This window comes from Venturia canescens, chromosome 1, assembly GCF_019457755.1.
Source record: "Venturia canescens isolate UGA chromosome 1, ASM1945775v1, whole genome shotgun sequence".
Lineage (NCBI taxonomy): Eukaryota > Metazoa > Arthropoda > Insecta > Hymenoptera > Ichneumonidae > Venturia > Venturia canescens.
In genome coordinates this window covers 6,005,586-6,024,766 of record NC_057421.1, presented here as the reverse complement: position 1 = coordinate 6,024,766, position 19,181 = coordinate 6,005,586, and the positions used below count along the sequence as shown (strand labels likewise).

General features: G+C 37.5%; 2 protein-coding genes across 4 annotated transcripts; one reads left to right on the top strand and one right to left on the bottom strand.

Annotated features, from left to right (window-relative positions):
* Positions 1-1,534: 1,534 nt before the first annotated feature.
* Gbeta76C (guanine nucleotide-binding protein subunit beta-2) lies at positions 1,535-6,437 on the top strand. The gene is made up of 6 exons (XM_043424308.1): positions 1,535-1,741; positions 1,913-2,058; positions 2,808-3,107; positions 3,244-3,445; positions 5,558-5,774; positions 5,915-6,437. The coding sequence occupies exons 1-6, from the start codon at positions 1,673-1,675 to the stop codon at positions 6,019-6,021; spliced, it is 1,041 nt and encodes a 346-aa protein (XP_043280243.1). The 5' UTR covers positions 1,535-1,672; the 3' UTR covers positions 6,022-6,437.
* Neurl4 (neuralized E3 ubiquitin protein ligase 4) lies at positions 6,424-19,003 on the bottom strand. 3 transcript variants are annotated; one of them, XM_043424082.1, is made up of 17 exons: positions 18,935-18,956; positions 18,295-18,436; positions 17,447-17,665; positions 16,879-17,325; positions 16,516-16,716; positions 16,118-16,337; positions 15,696-15,795; positions 15,449-15,625; positions 14,934-15,242; positions 14,071-14,554; positions 13,350-13,743; positions 12,911-13,232; positions 12,635-12,828; positions 12,222-12,427; positions 10,377-11,857; positions 10,048-10,200; positions 6,424-9,573 (listed from the first exon to the last, which is right to left on the bottom strand). In XM_043424082.1, exons 3-17 carry the CDS (start codon positions 17,606-17,608, stop codon positions 9,381-9,383), a joined length of 5,043 nt encoding a protein of 1,680 aa, XP_043280017.1. In that variant the 5' UTR covers positions 17,609-17,665; positions 18,295-18,436; positions 18,935-18,956; the 3' UTR covers positions 6,424-9,380. The 3 variants fall into 3 exon arrangements, with proteins under 3 accessions (XP_043280017.1, XP_043280025.1, XP_043280009.1); XM_043424090.1 differs by lacking the exon at positions 18,295-18,436 and having other exon boundaries at positions 18,935-19,003; XM_043424074.1 differs by lacking the exon at positions 18,935-18,956 and having other exon boundaries at positions 18,295-18,675.
* Between the last annotated feature and the right edge of the window lie 178 nt (positions 19,004-19,181).

Sequence of the window (19,181 nt, the reverse complement as noted above, 5' to 3'; positions counted from 1 at the left end):
AAAAAAGTGTTCTATTTCTAGGAACCCAGTGGACTCTTTGATGGAGAATGAACTAAAATGTCAAATACAATCAAATATAATAATATTGATTTTTTAAATTAAAATTAAAAATAATTAACAATTTTTTTGTAATAGTAATGTAATAAAAATATCGATTTCTTCAAAATTAAGGTATAACCGGATGGAAAGCTCGACCAAAAATGATATCTGATTCGAATTTCCGTACTTCGTGATGCAATAAAAATCTGAAAAAATTCAACAACATTTGGAAAGCTATGAACAACAATTATCAATAATAATATTGCCCAAAAGTTAATAACAAATTGTTCAAACAATTAATTATTCAATAATTTTGCGGTGACCTATTATTTTTTTTTTTTACGAATCAAATGTGTGTATTTTTCCGAATGCTCATGAATTTTTTCAGAATTTTCGTGGATTTTTGAAATTTATTGAAAAAATTTTGAAAAAAATTTTTAAAAATTTGAATTTTGAATATGTCTTAGAAGACATATTTACCATCAGTTTTGAAAAGTCTCAAGGTTACCGGATCAAAAATTTACAAATAGAGCCACTTAAAAAATTTAAAAAAGGGAATTTAAAAAATCCACGAAAATTCTGAAAAAAATCACGAGCATTCATAAAAATGCGCAGATTTGATTCGTACAAGAAAAACAAGGGTTTACTGTAAAATTGTTAAAAAATTATTTATTTAAACAATTTATTAATAACTTTTGGGCAATATTATTATTGATAATTGTAGTTCATAACTTTCCAAATGTTGCTGAATTTTTTCAGATTTTTATTGCATCACGAAGTACGGAAATTCCGATCAGGCACAATTTATCGGCTGGGCTATCCATCCAGTAATACCTTAAATGAAGGTTAATAAAAATTTTTTTAAAATAAATCAAAAATATTGATTTCTCTAAAATTATTAAATAAATATAAATAAATAAATTATAAATTATTGAAAGTAAAAAATGTTTAAACGGCAAATTGTTTGTAACTTATATAATTATAATTATTTACTTATATTTCATTTCAATTTAATAACTATTTTATTTTTGATTAATTTTAAGTATAAATTTTAATAATTTAATAATACAACCCGAAACAATAATTTTTTATTAAAAATTAAGCTTTATATTAATTTTATAATTAAAAAATATTCATCTTCTTGTTTGTTTTGGGGTTTTTGTTTTTTCGTTTTTTTCGGCGGATAAACTCAATGGACGAATATTGTTTTTGAACTCGAATTCATTTTTTTTTTGGAGAATTTGACAATTCAGATGTCTCGTGTTCCCTGCGGAGTAGCTTTGCTTAATATTTCCAGGAGAATATTAAAAATTTTTTACCAATTTTTCATCTGTTCTCATGATTTTCTCGTTTTTTATCACAGAAAAGCTAATTGAATTAGAGTATCGTGTATAAAGCTCGCGGTAATGCCGAACAAACAGGATTAGGATAGTGATTTAATATGATTACTGGGGCAGTAGTGAGCTCCGGTTTGGCTTCCTTCGCATTTCGACGGAAGGCCAGCGTCTGAAAGGGTCGTCGTGTTCCGTTGGCATCGATGATTCGGTAGTCGGTTACTCGCATTTCCGTAAAGAAACTCATTTTTCGTTGAGGTCCGGTGCGACGGCAGGAGGATCGTAAATAACTCAACAAAATGGGAAAAGATGATCCGGAAACAGCTGCGTTGAAAAAAGAGCTCGAAGATCTGATCAACAAGTGCAAGGTTTGCATTTTCGCTTGTTTTTTTTTCTTGAAACTTCCTGAAATAAATGTTGCTCTTCACCCGATAACATCGCGCCGATGGAATATCACGTTTTTCCTGGAGAGATAAATTTCCGTAAATCCTTTTTCCCCCTCCTCGAATGTATACTCATTGTGAAAATTTCGCTTGAAGGAGGACCAAAAGAAACAACAGGACGCCAACATCGAAGAGGCTTGTGGGAGCGTCGGTGCTGCGCCGAAAGTTAAATTAGCCACGAAAAAGTTGCTGAAGGGCCACATAAACAAAGTTAATTCTGTGCACTTCAGCGGGGACAGCAGGTTCGCTACTTTTTTTCCAAACACTCTCAATACTACTTTGAAAACAATGAAAATCAAATCTATAATACAATGAACAAATTGTAAATCGAAAGCTATTTATGTAACGATACTTTGCTTCAGGAGACTCCAATATTCGTTGGCTTTTTATACCGCTCGATCAAGAACTGAAAATTCAGTCGCTTTGGACAATAAAATAAAAATTGTCACAGAACATGTAACAAAAATGTTACAAAACATAAAACGATGATTAAATAATTTAATCATCGTTTCTGCTGGAAATAAATGCTCGTACAGTTTGAAAAAAAACCTCTGTAACAATATTTATTTGATTGTCCAAAGGGACTGAAATTCAATGAACTCGAAATATCCATTGAAATCGCTATGTTTAATTAACTAGGGATTGGTAAATCACTTTTCCTAATGCTCGCTCAGAGAAAAATGCTGTCGAAAAGCCAAAAACGTTTCTATCGACGCACTTCGATTCGCGAGTGGAGTCAAATAATTTCAGTGATAGGAATTGCACTCCGGAAAATCGACTAGAATGATTCAGAGACCAAGAGCTTGTTCGATTGCTGCATCGACCAATTCGTCGCTTTTAAACGCCTTAAAGCGAGTTTTCTTTACTGCGAAAAATGAGCTTTTTCCCCACACTGAATCTGAATCATTCGAGCAAGAAGAAGCTTTAAATCTCCATAATTTCCAAAGCACTCGTATAAATATGATGAAATAAGAATACTTTTTGCCCCCAGGCATTGTGTGACAGGCTCACTCGACGGAAAGTTGATAATTTGGGACTCGTGGACCGGCAACAAGGTGCAGGTAATTCCATTGCGCTCGGCCTGGGTAATGTCCGTGGCTTTTGCGCCTTCCGGTAACTTCGTAGCGTGCGGTGGTATGGATAACATGTGCACGGTTTACGACGTCAATAACCGAGACTCTACCGGATCCGCGAAAATAGTTCGAGAGCTGCTGGGCTACGAGGGCTTCTTGTCGTCGTGCAGATTCTTCGATGACAAAACGCTCATCACAGGCTCCGGTGACATGAAAATGTAAAGAAAAATTTGATGAAAAAATTGTGAAATATTTGGAAAAACAATGTTTCTCAATTCTCGTTTCATTTTTTGTGAAAATTTATCAATTATAAGAGTTTTGATGGACTCAAATCGTTCTTTTTCCATTTCAAAGATGCATGTGGGATCTTGAGGCGGGCAAGAAGACGACAGATTTTGCAGCCCACGCTGGTGACGTTGTCAGTATCAGTCTCGCCCCTGATAGCAACACTTACATTACCGGATCGGTGGATCGTACTTGCAAGCTGTGGGACGTGAGGGAGGAGAAAGCCAAACAGACTTTCTTCGGCCACGAAGCTGACGTCAATTCGGTTTGTGTGAGTAGCCGAATTTACGAGCATCATTTTCTCGTGATTATGGGAAAAAATTGATAAAACTAAATCGTGGTATTGGTCGAGAATGAACGTTTAAAACGTTGAGGAAATTTCTCTCGAAACGAGCAGCTGTGCTAACGGACGAAATTTCGCTGTTGATTCAAGTGCGATAAAATTCTCTTCCTTCCTCTTCCCATTGATGTGCGTCTCCGATCAAAACGGCGTTTGTCGATAAGTCTGATGATTTATGACTTGCAAACTACTCAGGATAGCACTGATAAATTCCTCTTTACGACGATTCGCTTCGAAGGTCAACTAAAAACAACAGAATCGAAAAAAATTTTTTTAAGTCACGAACGATTGAAAAATCTTTGAATTATTCTAATAAAATGATGAAAAATAAAAAAAATTGATTCGGCTGGACGAAAAAAAATGAGTTTAATGATCTTTTCAAAGTTCGTGCTACAAAATTATTCTTTAAAGTAGCTCGACATTTGGAACAGTTTTAACACCTCAAAAATTATAGTTCAATAGACTTTTACAAAAATTACGAAATTTTTTATCGTACAAGGTTCTCGACAGCGCGACTGCAATAACTGGTCGACCACGCGGAGAGAATTAACCCTCGAGCCGTGAACGGGGGTCGTTTTCGTCCGATGAGCGTGGGACATTGCTCGATATTTGATGAAAAAAAAAATGATTAAAAATAAGAAATTTCTGTTCTTAATTCAAAAGTACAGTCTAGTGATTGATCATGAATTTTTGCATATTTTTTTATTGATAATAGTGGGTGTGATTGCGCAAAGGCTCCGTTTCATTGTGTGTAATGTAAAATTATTTGGGTGTGTAAATGTAAATGTGAAATGTAAAATTGATCGTGACATATTTGACTACGGGACAAGTTAACGAAAAGTATTAATTCCTGTAACGCGCTGTAAAATTTTTAATATTTTACGGAATTTTCAGTTTTATAACAGTAAATATTGCAGAAATGTCAAAATTTACTAAATATTCCGGTAAGAGTTCCTACTTTGAACAATAAATATTATTTAAGGTAACTCTTGTACTGCGTGCTAGTCAAATGAGTGCTAAATTTCCAAAACGCTTTTAGACCAAGTTCAACGTACCGATTAAACTTATTGTTAGTAGATATGTATTCAAGCATATTTTATTAACGTGAAAAAATATTAAAAATGATAGGTTTGCAAAACTATCAACTGACAGATGCAAATTTCCATGATCACACATTTTCACAGGTATTTTCCAAAAAATCATCTGTATTTTTTAACCGATTTTATTGCACCAAGTCTCATTTTGTTCCTCAATTGATCCTCTACGAATTCACCACGTAGATTTTTCTTTAAATTCATCCCTTCAGAAATTATTAATGAAAAAGTTTTTTCACTCAACGAACAATTAGCTGCAACAGTGAAACGATCAAGTTAAAAAAACAACTACATGGTGAATTCACAGAGGACTAGTGGACGAACAAAATGAGACGTGTTGCAATAAAATCGATGAAAAAACGGAGATAAATCTTTAAAAAATACCAGTGAAAATGTGTCAGCGTGGAAATTTACATTTATCAGTTGATGGTTTTGCAAAACTAGCCTTTTTAATATTTTTACATGGTAATAAGATATGCTGTAATACGAATCCACTAACAATACATTTAATCGGTACGTTGAACTTGGTCTAAAAGCGTTTTGAAAATTTAGCATTCATTTGACTAGCATGCAGTTACCTTAATTTATAAAAAAAATGCAATATTTCTCCCACAATAATATCATGAATTGCAGCTCATCACCGCACCATAGTGACTCACGGTAATTTTTCAAATTGAATTCTCTCCGTGCAGTAGGTTTTTTCAGTTTTTTTTTCCTTTCCATTCAAATGCATGAGTCAATGCTTTGGGGCTTTCGAGCCTGCTGAATCCATTTTCTGAGTGACTTTTCACTTTTTAAAAAGAATTCAACGAAGCTTCTTGAAAATGATTCCATTCGACGCAATTCTGAGGCCAACATTTTGAATTGCATCTGCTGATGATCGCCTCTGAAAATTCCATGAACGTTGTCTTCTCACGTGTTTCAAATGTTGATCCAATTTTTCGAGCAGTATCATCCTTCGGGTCAAGCATTCGTAACGGCGTCGGAGGATAAGACAGCGCGTCTCTGGGACTTGAGGTCGGACCAACAATTGGCGCAGTTCAAACCTCCGAGTTCGAATCCCGGTTTCACGTCGTGCGGCTTGTCCCTCAGTGGAAGATTCATTTTTTGTGCTAGCGATGACAACGCCATTCACATATGGGACACCCTGAAAGTTCAATACAATGGTAAGGTTATTAAGGTTCGATGAAATTAAACATTTTTTTGACCTTAAAATAAAAGATAAAAAACGAAAGAGAGCTAGAAAGTTGGAGAAATCACTGGGTAATTGAAGGAAAAAACTGATTCACCGATTCGTGGTTTCCAGGGACCCTTTCAGGGCACGAAAATCGTGTGACGTCATTGAGTGTTTCGCCCAGTGGGATGGCGGTGGCCAGCTGCTCTTGGGATCAGAACGTCCGGATCTGGGTCTAAAAGGACATCGAGTTTTTTCTATTCTCGAAAGACGACGAAAGATCTCCAGTACTTCGGATATTTTTATTCTATTTTATTTCTGAGCTCTCCGTGCCATTAATATTTATCAAATAACTACGTAACACGTCCGTAATGGAGAACAATGAAACCGGACTGACAGTTGACAAGTGGAGGTTGAAAATGATCCACGAAACCGAATGAATAAAAATCGAAGAAAATCGTGTAAGCTCCATGCGAATACGAACCGAAGAGTGGATAGGAATAAAAATCGATGAAAATTAGAGCATAAAATTGACTAAAAAGTAAAAACAATGGCGTTGAATTAAAATTAGATAATATAAATTGTACGAGATTGCTACCGAAGGATCTTACTACATTTTGTAATAAAAAAATCCGTAGATCTGTGATTAATGCAATGATTTTTGTTTTATTCCTTAATTTATAGTGCACCGTCGTAGTTAATCGACGTTTTCGCTTTAATTTAATTATTCGTTACTTCAATTTTTACGTTAAGAGCTTACGCGAGTGTCGCGCGATAAAGCGAGCTAATGAAACGAGCTATACAGAAGGGAGATCTCGTCGGCTATTTTGATGTGCCCGTTTGTATTTTTCAACGTCGTACATTACTGTACCTCGCACTATAATTCTATGTAAATCATAAATAACGCGTGTCATACTTCGTAACAATAATAATATTAATGATAATGATGGAGTACGAATTGCGTATAATTTAACGATCGTTTCTGAGCTACGATGAATACGACGAATGATAATAATCAATCACCTTTGATCAGGCCTCAATAACCCATTTTTAAGCTCCCCTCAGATTCACCAATTCATGCTAATTACAAATTTCAATGTTCCTAAGTCGCAGTTCCTCCCTCGATCCTTCGAACCGAAAAACCCTCTCGATACGATGGAACGTAGAGGTTCTGCGATGATTTTATCGACGAAAAAGTGCCAAGTATTCGAGTGCTGAATAATTTGCGATTTCTAGATACGCTACGAAGTGTGCCGTTCTGATTTAGTACGGAAACTATCGAGTCTGGCTCAATGAGCACATCGAATTTGACTATTAATATGTAGGCAGAAGTACTTCAGAATTTGAGTTTCTTTTGTTATCAATTATTTTGCTAATTTTCTGCAATTTCGTCAGTTTTTTTACTTTTTATGGTTTCTTGAAAATCCACCAATTCTCGCTATATACATCACTTTGCCAATCACTCGACGAACCGTTCTGGACATTGAGAATAAACCAATTCAATCGTATTTTTCATCGTTTCACTCTTTTCGCTAACGCCTTTCTCGTAAACATAAGAGTCATCGAAAATTTTTATCCGTAAAATGAAATTTTTCTTAAATTCGTAAGCCAGCAGAACGAAATTCTCGAATCAGACGAAAAACGAAGCTGCAGTTACGTCATTCGTTATTTCATTCCTGTTATGAAGTTCAGACGAAATGACTCGCGTTAATAGTAACCGCAGATTCGAGTAACACAGCAAACGCTAAAAAACTTAATTCGATCGCGAAATAATGCAGTGCCGAAAATCTTTGAGTTTTCTCTGCAACTGAATGTGCTGGCTCCACAAAACACAAGCGTCGGGGGAACAAATTTTATCATAACATCAGTGATCTCATTCTGTCTTTTTTCACGAGGTACGACGGCAAGGACGTTGTTTGGCAATGTATAACGTTAATTTAATGACTAGAAATAATTATATTTACAAAAACGGAATGAACGAGTCCGTGTATGGGTTTGATCTTTTCTTTACGAAATGAAATCTTGCGATTCGAGGAATATCAATCGCCACGTGCAACGAAGATGCAACATAAAAAGTGGAAAAAATATATATATATATATATAGAAATATATATATCGAGAGATAATCGAATTGTACGTTATATCATGCCTACACAAAGTACGTAAATACAGCATTGGACAGATACATGTACAACGCCATGCCACGCTCTTATCATAAAACGATGCATACACGCTGTAATAAAAGTATCACAGAAAATGCGTATAAATTTATAATCCCGTACGTTTACAACGTTCTCTCTTTTGTTTTTCTTTTTCACTTGCTCTCTTTCTTTTTCTCGCAAAGGACGTTTGTATATATACAATATTGAAAATCGTGTTTTTTTCTTCCTCATTTTTTGTTCCTTCATTTCTTTTGATCTTTTCAGCGAAACGATAAACATATTAAGGACGAAATTTTGTTATCCAACTACAAAAATATGAGAAAGTCGTTGGATATTGTTCTGTTTGATGTTTTTCAAGTTCAAAGCGAACTTTTAACTCTGAATTTTTAAAGCTCTCACGGATTACATTTTGCGTTGACCTGTTTTTTATTGCTCGTACCTTTAATACGAAACTACGCCTGTGTGAAAGCATTTATCGCAATTGATAAATTATCTCGGCTATGTGACGACGAGAGAAAGCGCTTTTTATCAGGACTAATGATTTTCTTTCCTTTACCGAAGCAGAACCTTAATTTTATGTGTGCAATTTACATTATTTCGAACATGGTTTTTATCATTGAAGACGTACGCCACTTTGAAGCGAGATGGATCGGCGTATCTCAACAATTTCATTTTCATGAAATTTTGGAATGAGTCGACGTTTCGTGAATAGCGCGATTATTGTCGAAAGAAAAAAATTTACTAGAATTCGTATGAAATAAAACGGTCTAGCATTCGTCCTGTAACAATATTTTTTCCTGAAGGCTCCGCAGCCTACGTTTTCAAGCAAGAAAAAAAAACCATAATTTCTTTCGATTCTGTATGAGAATATTTGGAGGAGACTAAATGTAACAAATGTTATCATGTTTTCTCAGAATCTAAAAAATTTAGGTTTGCAGTTGCCAGCAATTTTTTTTGTTCATTCATAGTTTCACTAAGCACTAGCTGAGAAGTCGGCTTCCATAATTTCGTTAAAAACGTAGTCTAAAATCTCCCGATTTTTTTTGCTTCCGAGTGGTCTGATCTCTTAAACTCATTTGTGGTGAAAGATAAATTTATATGAAATTATGAATATGCTTACGGGACAGCTCACGTCACTTTCACACTACTGAAAGCCTGACCCTGCGTGTGTACTCATTTCCTGTACCGAGAAGCATACGAAATATTGGCACAACTGAAAAAAGTCAGGTTTCGAGAAGATCAATGTGACATTGAACGTCCCGAACGTATATGTAGCGTACATATTATACTTGTGTGTCTGCTCGGTATTATTTAATTTTTTTTAGAAGTCGGGGTGAATGAGGCTTTTTCCAATTGGATTTGAGGACGTTCCTCAGAGATTCGTTTAGTCCAGTTGCATAATACGATGAGAGAAATGATATTCGATCATTGAGTATTTAAAAATCGTCGAGACTTATTAGAAGAGCGACGATAACCGTTGCTCCCCCTTCTTTTGTCGCCCACTCGGTAGTTTCCAACTGAGAATCCGTCGCGTCCTTCGCTGGTCCCATCGTGTACGAGCCTGGTCGCACTAGCAATTGAAATGCTGTCGAGGCATTCAATTTTCTGTTCGATTGTGTATCGATGTAGCTGAAAACGATGAGGATGATTATCGATTAAGGTTTCGAATGGAGTACAAGAGGAAAATTAAAAATTCAGATACAAATTGACAGTTCTCTGTACAAAATAACTGATCGAAAAGCAAAATGGAATAATAAATCAACGAAAAAAAAATATTGATGCGAATTACGGAAACGATGCTTGTTTTTATCGTCAATGCTTGAAGACACGTACGAAAAATTTCGAATTTGAAAGGAAGAATCTGGAGGAATCATGATTTTTTGATTTTTTGGCTTCTGAGTTTTCAATGCTTGCTCAAAGTTTTTTGGTTTCATATTTAAGTGAAAATTCGACGATTTAGAATTTTTACCGAAGCACCAGCCAAGGACCAATCAGCAACGCGGTGGATGATAACGCAATTATATTCAATTGATAAATACACAGAAATATGCTTAGACGAAAAATAGAATAAATAAGTAGGTCGATCGTCGTATATATACTCACGGATACTTCCTTGTACTTTCAACGGATGCCGCATACTTAATGTTTGGTGAAAAAACAACTTGAGGATTCTGATCCTCGGTGTTTATAATCGTTGTTAAATTGCTCGTATCCAATTGCTCCTTCGTCAAGAGTTCCCCTCGATCGAGGATCCACCTGGTATGGAAAAGCAAACATTGATCAGTAATGGAAAAGATTTCGTTTTGTTTGAAACTGAAAGTTTGTTGTTTGGAACTACAGAGACGTATTTTTATAAGCAAGCTTTGTATTGCACAAATAAAGCTCCGAATCGATCAGCGTTCAGTAAATTTGAAAATTTTAAATTTCCTCACCTAATAGAATCCAATCGTGTTCCATAGAAAGCGACGTGCCACTTGTCAGTGGTGCTTTGAGGATACTGATTAGCATTGATGCTAGGTTTGAGCGGAAATCTGGCCCAACCGACCGGAACGGCGAATTCGGCGGGCGGTTCGCCTTTTTTACAAATAGCGTTATCAGCCTCGAGTTTATAGCAGGAGTTGCAGTAACAGATGACTTCGTCGTGGGAGAAAAATTCATCGGGTAGGACGAGTGACTTTTTTAATCTCATGCAAGCTTTGAGATATTCACATTTTTTGGATGGTACGGTGGAAGTACCGATGGGCGTGGACGGCAGCGAGTTTAGTCTCAGGGATCCAACCAAAGATCCGTTGTTTTGCGGGCTTGGACTGGGGAGGTTCTGATTGGGTGCTAGGACGACGATGCTGTTACAATTGTTCGTAATGGAACATTGTCGGTTGGAGCCGGTTTGAGTATCTTGCGAGCTGGACGATACGTTATTCGGTAAGCTGGAGGTCATATTGTTCGGCACGCTCGAGGTCATGTTGTTAACGATGTTAGACGCTACATTGTGACACTGTGATGAATTATCCTGCGATATATTGAGAATATTCGTAGACAAATTATTCGGATTCGAGTTCGAAGCTGTCATGTTGTTCAATTGGCTGTTCGAAGCGATGCTCTCGTTGATCGCGTTGTTCGCATTTGTCGAATTAATAGCTGTATTAAGATTAGTCATATTGCTGGACGTTGCGACAGAGCCATTTCTAATATTGATATTCGTTGCATTGTTTATCTCTACGTTTGTACATTCGTTACGGCGTATCTCCTCGTTCTCCACCTCGTTATTAGACATGGTGTTACTATCGTTCGCGACGTTTATCGTTCCGGCGGTATGTTGATTCCTCAGTTTGGAACAACTCATCAGACCCACCCGCGTTGGGTCGCTGCTTAGTTCCGATCCGGTGTCGGAATTGTTACTGTCCGATTGTATACTGCTCGACATTGCTTTACCCTGTAAAACGTTGTTCAGAAGATTATTACACCCGTGGGAGGTCTGCGGACTGTTCGTTATCTCCGTTTGGCCAACCATGTTGGTATCGTCGTTACTTCGACTCGGTACGTTCAAATTCAAAGATGACGGTATCGTCGGAGCTACGTTTTCCTTCTCGTGACATTCCAAATCAGCTTTTTCACGAGAATTTTCAACGTCCTCGATCTCAACTTCGGTGCGATCCTGCGAGCCTGCTATCGCCATGTTTATTGCATCGTTGCTCATAAATGTTGCTTCGACCGTTGGACCCACTATCGATATCTGTTCGCACTGACCGTAAAGGTCTATCACTGCGTACACGTACGCTGGCAAATCCGTCGCTGCCACTCCTTGATCCACCCCATTTATATACAGGTGCAAACGCGATTCCTCGTCGATCAACAGACCAACTGTACAGCCGGCTTGCAAATTTTCTAAATTCGCTCCATAACGCGTCTTTATCTGGTAAAAACAAAAACATCCCTTTATTTTCTGTGTTTCTCTTCATAAAAAGGCGTGGTTTCGAAAAGACAGAAAAATTGTCATTCAATTTTCCAGGTGAACTTTCGAAAACACCATCATTGCTGTGTAAATGAAGAAAAAATATTCGAAAATTCGAAATAAAAAAGTCCATAAATTCAATTTTATTACGTTGTCTGAGCTTATCGATGGTTCTGTCAAACGAAGCGCGAAAACTACAAGATTCTTAGCGAAAAATACTCGGATTGAACTTTTTCACGTATGAAAAAAATATTTTTAGTACCCGTGTTTACAATAGATTAAGTGTAAATGAGATTCAACGTAACGATGCTTTATTCGGGGTTACCTTTGTCCCGTTGTGAGACATCCAATCGCTGCATATGATCCACGAGTGTTTCTTGAAACCGAGTGCAGTCAATGGGAAACTCGCTTTTTCCGGCGATATACAAGTTACTCCGCACAAAACACCGGACACCCAACGGTCCGTTACTTTATCAACTTTCACTTGAAATATTTTGCCTTTTATCAACGGTCTGCTCGACATTAAAACCCCTGAAAATCGCATCAATTTCTCGTGAATTAGTGGCACAGCATTTTCAAAAAATTTGAAACATTACGTCCTGGAAATTGGCTAAAATGGACCCTCAACTTTGCCCTCCAATTTTCAATGTCTCTTCATCGAAATCACTAATTTCAGCAAACAATAGTTGAGGACGAGATTCGAGGTGTGCAAAATGACGTTTGAGTGTTTCCACTCACCTTGGTTGTAGCTCGCGACTCTTCGAGCGGTTGTTTTTTTCTCCAATTCTACATTCCTTCCATGATTCTCGTGGAATTCATAACCCCAGTCTATGTCCCCGGTGGATGAGCTGATCGGTTGTGTAGGTGTGAGAGCAATCTCGTTCAGGAGTTTCGCTTCAGATCCATCTATCGAAGTATCAACTCCGGTATCGCTGATAAAAAAGTGTGTGTGAGTTAGAATCGTTTGAAAATACCGAAATGGAAACGACGAATTCGAATATTTGTATGATTTACTTCCTAATCGTGGGTGGCATCGGATCCAACAGAAGTTCAAGCGAGTCCTGCAGCCGAAGACTCGCGTTTGGCGATATTACTGAGCTCTGTTGTTTACTGCTCGTTATACAAACGGCAATACTACTGCCGTAAAGCTCGACGATGGCATGTACCATTTCGGGGACATTGGTTGCAGCGACACCCATATCTTCTCCATTTATGTAGAACTTGAGATTCCCTTCGTGGGTACGTTTTAGACCGATTTTATCGTCCTCGCGGAGCCAATCCAAATTTGGGCAATAATTGGAGCAGAGTACGTCGCCTTTGTGACGTACCTCGTTTCCTATTTTAGTATAAAATTTGTGTTACAGAAGGTCATAAATTCCAATCAGTAATGTTCAAAAACTGGGTCAAGAATGCACTTTATTCCTGCTACGTTTGTGTCAAGTATCAAAATTACCTGTCAAGTACCAAGCTTCAGATGGAATGCTCGTCATTCCAGGTACAAGGCCCATTGAGGTAAACCAGTTGCCAGTCTCGTTGCTCAAAACTCCAACTCTCAAAGAGCCGCTCCATTCAGGCGCAATTTCTTCGATCGACACCTCAATTAATTCATTGTTCTCGAGAGGGAGTTCGCTCACTAGAATTGCGCTGTTGCTCGTTTTGCATCGAGCCGCGATAAATCGGTCGCTGTTCAATAGCAAATAAAGACCGGCGGATTGATGAAACTTGTGAATTATTTCGGTCTGAGGCTGCGGTTGTAAGACCGATGTTGGTTGTTGACTCATGCTGTTTTCCGATGGGACGTACTGTTGTGTCATTGTGTCTCTTCGTTCCGGTAGAATAATTGTTACCTGCAACATTTAAACAATCGATTGTTACCATGCCACTCAAATCTTGTTTCGAAAGTTCGACCGACACTTTGAAACGTTAGAATTTTGTATCTTTAAAACTGAAACGAAAATAATAGCAGATTTGAAGGGGCCTGATCAGGTAAATTATTTCAATTTAACCACCTCTGATGTTGACATTTGTAGTATTATTAATTTTTTTAATTTTTCATGAAAAATTCTCAAATTATCTGATCCAGGATGCTTGCTCAAAAGACAGGAAAATTTGAAAAGCAACTGGTACGTTCCACTTGGTATTTGCGTTTGGATTTAACGATCGGAAGCAAGTACCTGAGCACATTGCGCATATAAATCGATGACGGGATAAACGTGAGGGGGTAATCCTGTACATGCAGCTCCTTGATCGACGCCATCGAGATAATAATGTAGACTCGAATCAGCACAACGCATCATGCCAATTCTATTGCCCTCGGTCAGTTTGTCCAAGTCACAGGCATAATGATTGCGCAACGTAACGCCGTCTCGCATAACAGTTGAGCCCGAAAGCATCCAAGTATCGTGATCGATGTCCGTCATGGTCGAGGGAAACTCCAATTCATCGGGTCTTATCGCTGTCACACCAGCTTCTATCGCACCTGACCAACGTCCAACCATTTTATCGATTGACACTTCGAACAATTCACCGTCTCGTAGAGCTCTGTTCGCTATCACTATCGCTTCGTTGAATTCACCGAGCGCCCGTATTCTCGAAGCCGTCAATCCATTGTTCGTTATTCTCGCGTGTTTCCCGTGTACGTGGTGAAAACGTAAATCACTTCAATAAGAAAAAACAAAAAATAATTCATCGATAATATTATTCTCAGTCCTTATTTCCTGAACGAGCTTCAATCGATTCTTATAAACGCATCTACTTATCACTCCTAGAAATACATTTCAAAGAATGAAAAAAATTAAACCATAAGAATGCATGGGCACCGAGCCTGAATCGATAACGAACTTTCAATAAGCATTTTCAAAACCAATATTTTGACTCAATAAAATAATTTCTCTTAAATATTACAAGCTTTGAATCTACAAAGAATCAGTGATATTCGACCATTGTGAAGACTCGTAGAATCATTTTAAATGGGACGAAATAAAATTCTCAAAAACATTAGACGAAAATACCCCAAAAATAGGAAAGTAATCCTCACCTATACAACGTAGTGTTACTAAAGCTGGAATTGTTTGTAGTAGGACTGTAAAAATCGGAATTGTCGACAATAGAAGCTTGAGTTGCCTGGCCATAAAGATCTATGACGCCGTAAACCCTCTCAGGAACGCCGACGGCAGCCGCTCCCTGATCAGCCCCATTCACAAAAAAGTGCACTGTCGCGTTATCCTTTCTCATAACGCCAACGCGATCACCGACCTGAAGTCTATCGAGATTCTGACCGTACTGCTCGATTATCGTGGTTCCATTGTGCATCACTCCATTTCCTGTCATTATCCATGTCCCCGATCTGTAATCGAGATTAGCAAAAAAAATTACAAAATCATTGTAGACTTTGATTTGATCATATCAGATTACATTCTTTAAGTAACATTAAAAATCGTGTTTAATTGAAATATTCAAATGAATGAAATTTGTAATATGCAGAATGACAATCATCGAAACTTGTGCGACAACTTTTGTTTGCAAAATGTAAGTGAAAGTAATTTGGCTCACCTCACGTTAGTCATCGTGAATGGAAATTCTAATTCGGTTGGCGAATGAGTGGTGACACCGATTTCAATCGAGCCAGCCCATTTCGTAACAATTTTATCGAGTCTCACTTCAAACAACTCGTTCGGTCTCAGAGGCCTCATCGTCAAGACTACACCGTTGTTGAAATCGTCCATAGCACTGTGGAAAGAGCATGGGATTGATGATAAAAAAGGAAAAACTTGGAGCCTTTGTTTCGCAGCTTACTTACTTAGGCCGATGGGCAGTTCTTCCATTATTAATAACATCAGCGTGTGTACCGCAACATGGATGAAAAGTCAGTCTGTCGAGTGGCTCGTCATCTCCGACTTCTGCAGAAAATTCAATAGAAATAGAGTTTGAAAAATATGAAGGATGCACGGATCTTTCAAAGCTTGGTTTAAAATATTAATGACAAAAAGTGGTTAATAATTTGGGACACGATCCAATTTCATAGCATAAATTGAAACGAATTTTTTTATCACGTGTTCAGAAAAATGTTCTAAATATGATGAATATTTTTCAGTCGAAGATAGTCAGCATTTTGTAGGGATTCCATTAAATGTTTGAGAATATTTTGACCCACACTTTGTAAGGGTTTGTTGTTTAACGATCGAATGAATATAGAGTTGCGAATAGAAAAGCATCGCGAACCTTCGAGGCCTTGCAGATGCAACGTGTTTCGTCTCGTTATCAAATTTTGTTCTTCCCTCTCGTCCCGGTCGACTATCGTGACTTTTACTGTCATACCGTAAAGTTCAACGACACCGTAAACACCACCCGGTACTTTCGCAGCTACACCTTGATCCAAACCGTTTATTAAGTAATGAAGGTTTCCATTGCTTCTTCGTATCATTCCTACTCTGTCTCCTTCCTGTAAAATAAAATTTTTGCATTTACAATAAAACAAACAAATAATGAAAACTGAAGAAAAATGAATCGACAAAACAGCAGACGAAAATTGTCGATCCATTGGTATCCCAAGCGATGAGAAAGTGATAAATGCTCGAAAACTGACCTGCGAATGAGCTATGAATTGAAAGCAACTTTACCCTGAGTTCATCGAGATTTATTTCGCCGTATTCTCTCTGTATACCCTTGCCATTCGTGAGTATTCCGCATCCGGACATCATTGTTGTACCGGATCGCATATTCGTCATCGTAGCTGGAAATTCCAGGGCCGTTGGACTGTGACTCGTCACGCCAACTTCAATACTCCCGGACCATTTATCAACGAGTCTGTCTATGCGGATCTGTCGTGAGAAAATTTGGATGCAGGATAAAATATATTTATCTCTTAATCAATCAGCTCGTCATCGAAAGCAAACCGTATTTAATCCTTAAACACTTCTGTATACAGAAAAATTTTTCCCTATTCGAATGCTCAATAAAAGTGTTTAAAATCATTAAATTACCTCAAATAGTTCATTGTCCCGCAGAGGTCTGTGAGTCATAACCACACCGTTATTGAATTCATCAAGAGGTCTCCTTCTCTCAGCGGTTCTAGCATTGTTCGACAACTTAACAAGAGTGCCGACCCTCTCATGAAACCTCAATCGATCCTCCCGGATTGCAGCGATACTTGGATTTTTTGGTAGGTTGACATTCATATTTACGTTAAGATTGACATTCAGATTGGCGACTACATTCGTTGATGAGGAATTCGAGGGTTCGCCCATTGGAAAATCATTGTTTATCTCAATTTCATCTTTCAGCTCGTTCGTAACCAACGTTCGTCTCGGTCGCGTTATTGTAACTTGAACGATATTACCGTACATATCCACAACCGCAAACACTCGCGATGGAATATTCGTAGCTGCTACACCTTGTGATTCACCGTTGATGAAAAAAACCAGTTCATGCTGGAAGAAACATCATGTAAAAGATATTGCATTCTTTGACCCTTCCGTAATTAATTACCAGTAATTTTTCATTGCTGCATGATTATAATTGATTAATTTAGGTTGTAATAATTGATCTTACATTGGACGTTCTCATTACACCAAGTGTGTTTCCTTCTTCGAGCAAAGTCGAATGAGCTCCATAACACGGATCTGTTACAGGATCCAAATCATGAACGACCCCTGAACCGGTCATCATCCAAGAATCCGGTCGAAGGTTTATTGCCCATGGAGGCAATTCCATAGACTCTGGGTCGTTGGTTGTTATTCCAATTTCTACACTGCCGCTACTGGAGGCAATCTATAACACGATAGTTGAAAATGTTTATTAATGTTTCAATCAATATCGATATGACCAGTCTAGTTGCTCAATGATTAATGTCATTATATGCAAGAGCGGTATGAATGGTTTTCATGTATTCAAATTCACTCAGAAATTGGGTTTATCACAGTACTAGAATAATTGTTACATTTAAAGTTTTGACATACTTTTGCAGAAGAATTTTTTATATACTGTGATAGTATATAAGTGCTTAAGTCTACTTCACCATTTTTTTAAATTTGACTGCACAATTCAAACAAAATTTTGAGTAATAAACTATCAATTCGAAATTCATTATTGAATAAATGATTAATTGCAAATCAGTGAATGCATCTTTGGTTCACAGCATCCGAAGCACATGATCTTATAAATACTTGCAGGAGGGATAACAAATACTTATTGAGAGCAGCAAGTTGTACCATAAATTGATAATTTATATATGTATAAAATAGATAAAAATATTGCAATTCCACATTTTTTCAGTTCAACTCGCGAAATTTTTACGTTGATTACAAAATTTGGTTGACAATAGATGAAAAAAAGTTATAGAATTAACCTCTGAAACGAACATTTTTGAAGGAATTTTCGCTCATTGAATCCAAGATTACCTTTTTGTCGATTCGTACTTCGAAAATCTCATCATCGTTGAGCGGTTCGGCACTCAAAACACGTCCGTAATCAAAATCGTCTGTTGAGAAATTTCTCTGGGCCGTGCAATTGTTGTTTATCAGATTAATACGACCACCGCATCTTCGATAAAACATCGCGGATATATGTATTTTTATTTTCTAGCGTACTCGTTGTGATTGTTATTATTTTAATTGTTGTTGTTGTTGTTGTTGTTGTTGTGTATTTTGAGACGTTTATTTTTTCACCCCGACATATACCCGTTTCCGTAAAAAAACAGTTCACGAGAGTGGAGCGTGTGGGTGTCACCGCGTACCGGACCATCGTCTGCACGAAACAGCTGAAAAGCTATTGATGTTGCGCTGTATGAGAGAGACAAAGAGTGTATAAAGCAAAGGAGCGCTGCTGCCGCTGCTGCTTTCTCCTGATCATCGCTCTTCCGCTCTCGCACTCTTTCTTTAAATGGCGCCTATTCCAATTTAATTCGCCCAGTACGAAAGACATTCATTGAAAAAAAGATTGTAAATTCACTCATATGAACTACTCGAATCTTCATACCTTATTCAAGCTATAATGCTAGATAATATAAACTATAAAAATTCATTTGCCGTGGAGTCATACCCATCGTCATTGTTACCGAGTGTCCTCCTCCCAAATCCCAAATGTAAATCAGCTGTGTGAGTGAAGCTCCATCCACCGAAATAGGAACGTCAAAACGTTTCGGTACAACTATTGCAACCATTGCACGAACATTTATTCGCCCAGGCTAAAAATGCATCTCCAAACAAATACGTGGATAATTCAGTATCTTATCAGACACTTTCTGATATAGTTCCGACGATTGATAATGATTTCTAAGAAGAAATTG